The sequence below is a fragment of the Homarus americanus genome, unplaced genomic scaffold (genome assembly GCF_018991925.1).
Source record: "Homarus americanus isolate GMGI-L3 unplaced genomic scaffold, GMGI_Hamer_2.0 scaffold49667, whole genome shotgun sequence".
In the NCBI taxonomy this organism is placed as follows: Eukaryota; Metazoa; Arthropoda; class Malacostraca; order Decapoda; family Nephropidae; genus Homarus; species Homarus americanus.
The window spans coordinates 5,636,625-5,648,790 of NW_024738608.1; the positions used below are offsets into that span (position 1 = coordinate 5,636,625).

Here is a 12,166-nt window from a genome sequence, read left to right on the forward strand (position 1 = left end):
ACACCCCCACCTGCCTCCTACACCCCCACCTGCTGACAGCACCTGACAACGCCCCAACCTACCTCCTACACCCCCACCTCCTGCTGACAACACCCCACCTTCTGCTGACAACACCCCACCTTCTGCTGACAACACCCCCACCTTCTGCTAACAACACCTCACCTCCTGCTGACAACACCTCACCTTCTGCTGACAACACCCCACCTGTCTCTCAGTTTCCTTGAATTAACTTTATTTCCTAAAGTTCGCACGAGAAATTTTCCTTGTGAGAGTAAGATAATAATTCTCCAAAGATCTTAAGTTCAAATTATCCCGCCTTTTTCATCAACTCTCTCTCTACAACACCTTGAACCAACCCACAGAGCATCTTCAGTTAAATTTCACATCTTAATGGTATTCTTAAAGGGTCGTAAGTTATAATTTTTCCTTATATTGTCACAACCAGATTCTGAAATGATCGTAAACTGTTCCTTTTACTAGAGAGAAATGCCATAAAGAACGCTGATCAAAGAACTCCATAGAAAACGCTGATTAATTGAGAACACCATAGAGAACGCTAATGACATAAAGAACCTCGTCAACAACAACAATGATCTAATTAAAAACGGCTTCCTGAACGCCGATCTATTAATGAATGCAGGACTAAAAGTGACCCTCAAAGAACGCCGACTGGAACACAAAATCCGAAGCCTCGATCACCGAATCCGAAGCTTCGAATCCTTTGTTTTTTCGAACCCGTGTCCTGAAGACTGTCAAGGCAATTTAATTAAGTATTTTTATCCCTGTGGCGACTTTATATATTTACGAAGGAACAGAATGTGACCGACCCACCAAATCTCTCTCTCTCTCTCTCTCTCTCTCTCTCTCTCTCTCCACAGCGCCAGGTCATTAACTCCCAGGTGGTGACATCCCCTTCACCCTAACCTCTCTCACCTACCTCTCCTCCACCCTAACCTTTCACCCTAACATCCTCTCACTCTAACCTCCTCATTCTATTTTCCTCGCCCTAAGCTTCTCTCCTCAAACCCCCTCTCACCCTTACCCCTCACCCAAGGATACCCCTCCCTTTAATCCCACTCTGGACCCCCCCTCACCCTTACCCACCCAGGACTCACCCTCACCCTAACCCCCTACCCATAACCCCTTGCCCAGGACTCCCCTCACCCTAACCCCCTCCCAGGATCTCCCTTCACCCTAACCCTCACCCTACCCACCCAGGATCCCCCCTTCACACTAACCCCTACCCAGAACTCTTCACCTAGGACTTCACCCAGGACCCCTCACCTTACCTCTCCTGACCTCCTTACCCCCTCCCTGGACCCTCCCTCACCCTCACCCTTTTAAAACACAACAAAACAAAAAGTATCTCTTCTCAGACTTCCATTGAGTGTTTGACAATACATGACTCGGAGTTAACGACGAGGAACACTGCAGCACAACCCTCACGCGCTGAGGAGGAGGAAGAGGAAGGGGAGGAGGAAGAGGAAGGGGAGGAGGAAAAGGAGGGTAGAACGAATGGGATTAGGAGGAAGAGAGAGGCAGAGATTATGGTGAGGGAGAAAGAGGAGGAGAACGAATGGATTGGGAGGAAGGGAAAGGGAGAAAGGGAGAGAGAGATAGCAGATGAAGTAAGAGAATGAGGAAAAGAAGGAGGGACACAGGATAGAATAGTGGGGAAGGAGGTGGTGGCTAGGAAGAGAGGGAGCAGTGAGGAGAGGAGAAGAGTTGGGGGAAGGCAGGGGGCATTACGGACAGACAAAGGGTAAAATTAGGTTGAAATAGCGTAAGATGTTTCACAATTGAGCGAGGTGGAAGAAAAAGCTCTCCTTGTCTTTTCCTCCCCCATCAATTGGCGTGTGACAGATTTAATTTCTTCACAGTCTCTCTCAATGGTCCAACCACTGTCTCAGATTTCGAAGGACGAGACAAATTGCCGATTTTTCTCTCTCTCTCTCTCTCTCTCTCTCTCTCTCTCTCTCTCTTTACCCTCTTCGATAGTGTTGTCTCATTTCTCTTTCCGTCTTTCTGTTTCCTTCCTTCCTTCCTTTTCCCTCTTTCTTGCCTATCCTTCCTTCCTTCCTTCCTTCCTTCCTTCCTTCCTTCTTTCCTTCCTTCCTTCCACCCCTCACTTTCTTTCCTTCCCCTTTTCTCCTTCCCCCCTTTCTCTCTCTCTACTTTCTTTCTTATTGTGTCTTTGTCTCATTATTTCTTTCTTCCTTTCGTGTTTTCCTTTCCACACACACACACACACACACAGTCTCTCTCTCTCTCTCTCTGGTCCGGGGTGAGCGACGTACTCTCCGGCTGAGTTACTCTCCTAATCAATTTTCACCCTTAATGTTTCGCGAAGACTTAATTAACTTGGTCAAAAGATGTGCGTAAATGTTGTCAGTTTTACTACAGCCGCGGTGTTGTCAGACGTTTAGGTGAGTCAGGCATCAAAGACAAAGAAATTCACTCCCTGGCAACATCTGGTAACTCATCCTTCATATTAATTTAACTATTCTTAAGTTAGATAAGAATTCATAGTCTCTCATTGGTGGTATTTGGAAACTGTTGTTCATCCCAAATCTTCCAGTATTTGTAAACAACACGATAGTTTAATAAATAACTAATAAAAGATAGTTGCATAAATTGTCAATAATTGTCCAAGCTGTAGGTTGTCTGGCAACTGATCTGTCCCTAAAGATTTTACTATCACATGTAAGACAATATGAATTAACTCTACACTGAAAATCGTCAATATTAGAAGTGGTGTCTTAAAATTGTGTCAACCATCGGTAAAACACATTGCTCAACTCGAGAGCCATGTTGGTTGAAATTTGCAAATTTGTCTGTTTTTTCTCAAAATTCTTTAGGAATTTTCCCCGTTTTAGATATCTGGCAATTGAGCTGTGCCTTAGACCACAGGAAAACAAATATTTCTGAAATGTTATCTTTATTTCTTGGTGCAAAAATACAGTCGCGGTTACAGGTACGACCTGCCTCTAACCTTATACATACAGGGAAATGTTTGCTTAAAGACAACGCTGTAATGTGGACTAACCTTCAGGCATATTAGCATGTTTATATAATGTGTTTATTAACGGTATTTCAAGACCATCATTCCGCACATTAATCTAACATCCCATATGATTATTTAATGTTTATACAGTTTTGTGGTGCATTTTTATGCATAATGTTTATATTTTTATCATTAACTTTTATTTAATGTGTTATTTTGCATATTTATAGAGTATAATACAGAACATATTATCTATACAACCATGTTTATTCAACATTAGAGAGTACAGGTCAGATAATAAACATGTATGTTTATTTAGCATGTTTATATTTTTCAGAGAACACTCCATCATCACTGTCAGGACTTCAGAAAACACTCGTATATCACCTTAATAAACATGAGTCACAAAGTCGATTTTTTCACGTTTATATGACTCGTATTTATAAACCTCGTCTGACCAGGTGAAACTCACAGCTCTTTATCACGAAATTATACAGTAAATACATTAACAAGATACAATTAATAAAATGGACATAAATTTAATCTAATTTATAAGTCAAACTGAAATTGATTGGAAGATGCTGTTGTTTTAAGACTTTTTTTGTAAATATATTTCAGTCCTCGGATCTGTTCACCTTGTACAACCTTCTGTACTGTACACCTGAGTCACTTCTCTCCCGTGGGCATCTGTTGTTAATCGTTGCAGTTGTGTACGTTAGTAGATGTCAACACTGTACTGGTATAAATGGTTCTTTCTGTTTAATGTTGGGTTATATTAGTGAGATTATTATTCATGTTATTGTGAGTCCTTTTTAAACATATTATCATCAGTAGTGTAGTCTCCAGGTCCAGGTCACTAGATCCAGGTCACCAGGTCCAGGTCACCAGGTCCAGGTCACTAGGTCCAGGTCACCAGGTCCAGGTCACTAGGTCCAGGTCACTAGGTCCAGGTCACCAGGTCCAGGTCACTAGGTCCAGGTCACCAGGTCCAGGTTACCAGGTTCATTCACATTATCAGTGGTCGCCAGGTCCAGGTCCAGGTCACTAGGTCCAGGTCACCAGGTCCAGGTTACCAGGTTCATTCACATTATCAGTGGTCGCCAGGTCCATTCACATCACCTTCAGGTGTTGAAGATCAGAGAGGCTCTCACGTGACACCAGCGGATGTCTGAGAGTTGGGCCAAATTGTTACAGTACTGTTTACGTTATTGTTTTCGTTGTCTTATTGGTCGAGGATATTGTCGTTATGATATCGGAGCATTAACGGCATAGATGATACCTAACGTAGCACACCGTAACATCACGTAGCTCACGAGAATCTAACCTAACCTAACGTAACAAACTGTAATACCACGTAGCTCAAGAGAATGTTAAGTAACCTAACCTAACGTAACTTAACCTTATCCACCAGAACGATGACTTTCCATATCGTAACGTTACCCACTTCGTATTTTTCCCCTTTAACTAAAAATACGATATAACACCTCAACATGGGACAACGTTTCAGAGTATTTTTAACGCTAATTTTGTACGTACTGTTTCTGTGTGAGGTAAGGTTCTCTCACACGGGTAGAGTCTCAGTGCATATTTGATGCCATTAGTCTATGTAAATGTGTCCGTGTGTCAGTGAGTTGATACCAGACATGAGCCTTTGAATTCAGGGTCCCAGGCTCACGTGAAGAAGTATCCCAGAGGTCCTGTTTTGTCATAGCCGTCGTTCCCCGCCCCGTCCCGTCCCGTCCCCACCCCACCCCACCCCACCCCATCCCACTCCACCCCCCACCGTCACTCGGGTTCTTCTCTCCCACGTTCACAGACTGCTCAGGTAAGGTGGCTATAGGCCTAGGTTCAGGTTTCATCACCATATGAACCCTCTTCCCCACTCCCCTTATGCTGTACATATTATTTATCACCGTGGAATCTCTGTGTCTATACTTGTACCTAAACTGACTACACGATAATGAGGTGATAGTATTATGTTCACTGATCCTGGTTGAAGCTCTGTACTGTATGTTTGTATACGTATCTGTACCTGTACTGTACTGAATTAAGACAGTTTGTACTAAATAACGTGATATAATTATGCACTTTGCTTCTGTAGTCTGTGCTGTAGTTACTTTTTGACAATTCTGTAGCCTTTTTCCTACTTATGCTTGTATTGTTGCTTCTAAATTAATGAAGTTAAATTATGTGAAATACAGTATTCTTAAAGATGAGGTTGTTATCTAACATACTGATTAGTGATGATGTTAAGTATAATATCCACGTGAATTCTGACTCGACTAGCGGCCGTGACTGGTAAGAAACAGTGGCGAGTACAGGACAAACATTTACAAATATAAAAAAATCGTCGGGATACTTGTAGCAATATCTGACATCACCTACTTGACGGCCATGCAAGTAAGCAGGGATTGGTATCTTAACAAGTTTACTCAGAATTGTATTTTCTCTGTGCTACAAAGTCATTTATTTTGTTGCATAATGAAAAGAAGAGTTGGCAGGTATAAACAAATCCCATACATGACTTAGGAGTTGATGCTGGATATTGCTGAGCGTCGAGGAATTATTTTGTTAGCGTGTCTACAAGTACAGTATATACAATACTTAATAGGCTTTACAAAATCACACGTTCATGATTCAAGCAAATAAAAAACTGAGAATGATAAGGAAAGTTGAAATATAAAGCCTAATATTGTGTTCCTGAAGGCTAATGCCCGACAGGAGGAAAGTTGAGGGAGCTAATCCTGTCTGTGGTTTTGATATGGAGGAAATCTGGCCATGCGTCTTGGAGGTGCTGGACGAGCCTCCTCTCACGGGTCTGGCTGTTAGGAAATCCGTCAGTTCGTTTTGGAGAAGTTAGTTAATGTGACAGTGGTTGACTACCCTACTCTCTCCATCCCTTTGTGACACACACACACAAGTAGTAGGTAGTAGGCATACAGGTGTTAGGTAGTAGGCATCTACCAAACAGGGAAGTACTACCGCCTGGGAAGATATTGGAAGCATAATGTGTTGTCTAATGGTAGACCCTGCTGCTGTATGGCATCACGAAAATTGTGACCAAGTCCCAGGTTGCTTATCTGACTTTTTGCCTCATTTACACACAATTGCAGGGTCTCAAGTGTTTCTCTTAATAGTGACAACACAACATACATCTATTGTTTCTCACTATTGATCTGTTTTATTCTGTCTATTTGTGTATTTTTATGATGCACTTTTTTTCTTCTTTTGCTTTGCCTTTCATCCCCCCAGGCCCCGATGTGGGTCGGTGACCTGTACCCAGGTGGGCCAGCACACACATTAACATTATCACTTGTCGCTGAAGTAAACACATTTACCTTAATGACGTCACTTGTTGGGAATCCCGGTCAAATTAGAGTACTGTAATTTGAAGCACTAGTGACGTGGGCCAACTTTGTGTTTACTGATGGCGTCAAATGGCAGCGTTTTTAACACGTGTAACGTCATGGATCCGGATTGTTCATTCTTGTAACGTCATTGTATCGCAAACTGGTGACATCACTTTTCCCGCACTGGTAAAGTCAATGTATACCACACATATGACGTCACTATATCGCACACTGATGATGTCGCTTGTCTACGTTAGTGACGTCACAGCACCACATCGCCAGCCTTGTTTACACTTATGACATCATGAACACCTTAATTAAATTCCCTGTGTACACCTGGCAAATAAATACCATTCCAGTGAAGATTTTTGTCTCTCTTGCACTCTATTATAAAGCTCCTCTTGAGTGTTGTAAATCCGGTGATGATTTTTTTCTTCAGCTTTTACAAAATATTCTCATCATTTACACTTCTGAAGTAAATGCACAAAGTTTTGATTCATTTTCTTTATTATTTTACACTGGCACTTAAGGTAAATCGTACTATTTTACACTGAGTCTGTAAAAAATGCAGCAATTAAATTTTTTCTCTCACGTTTACACTTATTTACAGAGGAATAGTTTGATTTTTCACTTCCGAAACGAAAAGAATAATGTTATAATAACCTGTTTACATTTTTTACAGTGCTTCATGTTATTTTGTCCAACTGTAAATATGTATCTTAAGTCCATTTCTTGTTTTACTATTTTTTTTTCATTTTCATTCTGAATTCTTAAATAAATAACAGTAAGTAAATTAAACTACATTTTAACATTGTCTTTTACACATGTTTACGTCTAAAGCAACTTATTCTCTTGAGTACGACGTTAAGTCATCGTACGCGTGGGGTTAATTCATCGTACTCATAGTTAATTCATCGTACTCATGAGGTTAAATCATTATACCACGGAGATGAATATAGTGACTTCATTGTTATTATTATTTTTTTTTCAGGAGTAATCATCCAAAGTCAGGCACAGTTGAGAGTCGCTGCTAAACTACAACCGAACTTAAGATAGTTGCCGTTGAGTTACCAGTGCGGTGTTTAAGCCCTGTGGAAAAAAGAACAAATCTCCATAAGAAAATTTGTCCAGGTATATTAGTATGAGTGAATAGTATCTTGTATAAAGTACAGGTACAGTAATTGTTCATGTAGTGACTGTTTTGTGAATGTGGTGATTTAGTCTATATATTGGGACAGTAGTTTGATAATAGTAGGTGGTTGACTGACTCTCTAGAATACACCAGGAATTTGTTGACTGGCTCACTTCAATACAGTTGGAACAGATGGTTGACTGACTTACCAGAATACAGCAGGCGTTTGTTGACTGACTCACTAGAATACAGCAGTAGGTGATTGATTGACTCACTAGAATACAGCAGCAGTTTGTTGACTGACTTACCAGAATACAGCAGGCGTTTGTTGACTGACTCACTACAATACAGCAGTAGGTGATTGACTGACTCTAGAAAACAGTAAGAGGAGGTGTTTGACTGACTCACTAGAATACAACTCATCGACTGACTCACCTGAATGCAGTAGCAAGTGGTTACGGAGATTGGTCAACTTGCTGAAGCCCTTACCACAGGCAGGGCAGCGGTGTGGCCACTGACCCGTGTGGACAAAACTGTGGCACCTCAGGTCTCCAGGTGTCGGGAAGGAGCGGCCACACGTACCACACTTATGAGGTTTGTCCTGGGGGTAGTAATAGTAGTAGTAGTAGTAGTAGTAGTAGTAGTAGTAGTAGTAGTAGTAGTAGTAGTAGTAGTAGTAAAATGGTGGTGACGGTGTGGCTATTGGGGGAGGCTGGAGGCCACTTTAGTAAAAATATACAATAAAACAGTAGTGGATTGCAAGAAGCGAGACCAGTGTCAGAACCCACGTCGCAGGGAGCCGACACAGGTGGCCACAGTGGATATCGCCGGGACCCAACTACCCGATGATATCCGAAATGATAGCAGTGAGTCTACTCAACCCGAAAATGTAGTACTAATTAATGCTGCTCCCTTAGTAGCAGATGTCCACGAGGAGAATGAGAGACAGCCACCTCAGTGGAATGGCATGTCGATGGAAAATGCAGACATATGGGTCAAAGAAACCTATTCAGAAATTGTCAAGTGGTCGCCCGCTAACTTATTTGAACCACCCAAGTGTGCGGCCACCAAAGAAATGATTCGGGAGATGACTCGCTTCATGTCTGATTACACTCAGGACCGCTTCCTCGCCCCCTTAGCTCTTCAAATACTGGCAATAATACCACATCTATTTTGTCAGAGGACACACACAAAGGCTAAGCACAAAGAAAATGTGGCAGCAATGAAGAGAAGATTGACAATGTGGCAGACTGGGGCCCTAGATGATCTCCTATGTGAAGCAAGAACACTGCAGGAGAGACTAAAATTTACGGGTGACGGAAAGCAAAACACCGATGACGTGGCAAGAAAATTTGGAAACAAAATGCGTGTGGGAAAAGTGTCTCTCGCGGTAAGATCTCTCACACAGGAATCCTCCGGTGGAGTGATGCCAATAAACAGAGAGACATTAAAACTATTGAAAGAGAAACATCCCCCTGCAAGCGAAGATGAAGGCATCAGGCTCCAGGGTGACTATATCCCACCAAATGCTGTCCTGTTCGAGAAAATAACAGGAGAGATGGTGTGGAAAAAGGCACTGAAGACTCGAGGAGGAGCCGGCCCTTCAGGTCTGGATGCAAACGGTTGGAGAGTCATCCTCAGCACAAACAAGTTTGGCCCTGTAGCAAGCGATCTCTGCACTGCCATTGCCGCCCTTGCAAGAAAGCTTGCATCCTCTTGCTGCCATCACCTCCAGGCTCTGACGGCCTGCCGCCTTATTCCTCTGGAAAAGAAACCAGGATGTAGACCTATAGGGGTGGGGGAAGTGCTGAGGCGGATCATCGGAAAGTGCATAATGGAGGTGGTAAAGGATGATGTCAGGGCAGCAGCAGGGAACCTACAAGTGTGTGCTGGCCACCAGGCTGGTGGGGAGGCGGCCATTCACGCCATGAGATTGATATTTGAGCAGCGTGATTGTGAGGCCGTTCTCCTGGTGGATGCTTCAAACGCATTCAACATACTTAACCGCAAGGCTGCACTGCACAACATCAAGATCAAGTGTCCTAGCTTTGCGATGTATGTTGAAAATTCGTATAGGAATCCTTCAGACCTCTACATAGTAAACAACAAGGCTCTACGAGGTGATACCAACCTACAGTCGACCGAGGGAACAACACAGGGGGACCACGTTGCAATGGCAATGTATGCAATTGGCCTATCAGTGCTCCAACAAGAAATGAAATTTGAAACAACTGGGGTCAAACAAGTGGCATATGCTGATGACCTTACAGGAGCAGGAAAAGTGGAGGGCATCAAAAAGTGGTGGGACCTGGTAACATCGCGAGGTCCACAAATAGGGTACCACCCAAACGCCAGCAAGTCCTTCCTCATCGTGAAGCCAGAACATTACGAACGGGCATTGGAGGTTTTTGGCGGAAGTGAGGTCAAAATAACTAAGGACGGCCAAAGACATCTAGGCGCAGTAATTGGCACTACGGACTTCAAGACTGAGTACGTAGCGGGAAAGGTGAGTGAGTGGGTTAGCGAAATCCAAGCTCTATCTGAGATTGCTAACACAGAGCCACATGCGGCCTTTGCAGCATTCACCCATGGAGTCAAGCATCGCTGGAACTACCTGATGCGTACCATCCCTGAGATCGGACCCCTCCTCCACCCTCTGGAAGAAGCCATCAGTGTCAAGTTCATTCCCAAACTAGTGAAACACCCTGACTTAACCCCTGCAGAAAGAACACTTCTTGCACTTCCACCAAGACTGGGAGGGATGGGACTAACTAATCCAGAGGAGATTGCTGACACTGAACATCAGAATTCACTTAAGCTCACGGCAGCCCTCACTGACCACATAATAGCCCAGAATGCAACAGGGGAAGTGGACACCAGCGAAGTAAATAAGATCCGTAGGTCCATTACAACAGATCGGCAGCACTGCCAAAATGACATGTTGCAGCAACTATTGCTGCAGGTTCCAGAAAATTTGACAAAAAAAGTAGCTATAGCGCAGGAGGTGGGCGCCTCGAACTGGTTAACTACGTTACCGATAAGGGCAAATGGTTTCAGCCTTAACAAACAAGAATTTACAGATGCCATTGCTCTAAGGTACGGTTGGCCAGTAGATGGTTTGCCCTCCCAATGCGTGTGTGGCTCTTCCTATGATGGCGATCACGCCATGGTCTGCAAGAAGGGGGGCTTCATATGCATGAGGCATGACGAGGTAAGGGATCTCACAGCAAATATGTTGAAGGAAATCTGCCGGGACGTCATGGTAGAACCGACCCTCCTTCCACTGGATGGCGAGATCTTCCAACACAGGACTTCAAACACATCTAACGAAGCCCGTGTGGACGTCAGTGCTCGAGGATTCTGGACGCGGGGACAGCGAGCTTTCTTCGACATCAGGATTTTTGATCCCATGGCCGCTTGTCACCGTAACCTAGCTCTCGATGCTGCACATAGGAGGAACGAGAACGACAAGAGACGGGCATATGGGGAGAGAATTCAAAATGTTGATCAAGGCAGCTTCACTCCTCTAGTGTTCACAACCTCTGGTGGGATGGGCCCAAGTGCAAGATGTTTCTACGCCAGACTCGCGGAGTTGATCTCCGAACAGAAGCAGCAGCCCAGAAGTTATGTTACAGCCTGGATGAGATGTCGACTGTCCTTCTCTCTCCTTCGGTCGGCTTTGCTCTGCCTCAGGGGAACGAGAGCTTCTGCCCCTACTCCGACAACTGCTGCAGATATTGACTATGAGGCTACAGTCACTGAATGCCGCATAGATCTGCGGCTCAACTAATCTAACACAGTTAGGATAGCTTCTTATGTATTAGGATATTTAATATTAAGGTAAATAAATGGCGGCGAAGGTGTGGCTATTGGGGGAGGCTGGAGGCCACGTTAAAAAAAAAAAGTAATAATAGTTAAGTACTAGTAGTAGTTAAGTAACCTGACAACTTGACAGCCTCTCTATCCCTCTCCTTTCACACCCCATCCCTCTCACCTTCACCCCCATCCCTCTTACCTTCACACCCCCATCCCTCTCACATTCACACCCCCATCCTCTCACCTTCACCTCCTCTCACCTTCACACCCCATCCCTCTCACCTTCACACCCCCATCCCTCTCACATTCACCCCCATCCCTCTCACCTTCACACCCCCATCCCTCTCACCTTCACACCCCCCATCCCTCTCACCTTCTCACCCCCCGCCCTCTCACCTTGACGTGGGTCATCTTGTGGTAGTAGAGGTTGGACGAGGCTGTGAATCTCTTGCCACACACGGCACACTGGTGGGGCTTCTCTCCGCTGTGTATCCTGCGGTGGGTGTTGAGGGAGGAACTGGTGGAGAACCCCTTCCCACACACCTCACACGCGTGTGGCTTCTCCCCTGCACGCGCGTGAGTGTGAGTGAGGGAAGTGATTTAAAGAATTACTCTAGTGAGATAATGAGTATGTGATATATAAGTGCACATGCGAGTAGTTTATGAGTGTATATATGATTACCTGTATATATGCACTTGACATGTACGATCGAAGTACCTGTATGGGTGCGCATGTGCCGCTTCAGAAGGCTGGGTCGGTCAAAGATCTTGCCACACACGTTACAAGGCAGGAGTGACCTCTCGCGGGGCCGTCTTGTGAACGTCATGTCCAGCGACCTCTCGACCTCATATGACCTGGGCAGA

General features: G+C 44.3%; 1 protein-coding gene across 1 annotated transcript; it reads right to left on the minus strand.

Moving 5' to 3' along the window:
• Nucleotides 1–7,826: 7,826 nt before the first annotated feature.
• On the minus strand, nucleotides 7,827–12,166 carry LOC121874149 (zinc finger protein 214-like). Its single transcript, XM_042378119.1, has 3 exons — nucleotides 12,021–12,166; nucleotides 11,699–11,868; nucleotides 7,827–8,087 (listed from the first exon to the last, which is right to left on the minus strand). Exons 1-3 carry the CDS (start codon nucleotides 12,127–12,129, stop codon nucleotides 7,827–7,829), a joined length of 540 nt encoding a protein of 179 aa, XP_042234053.1. The 5' UTR covers nucleotides 12,130–12,166.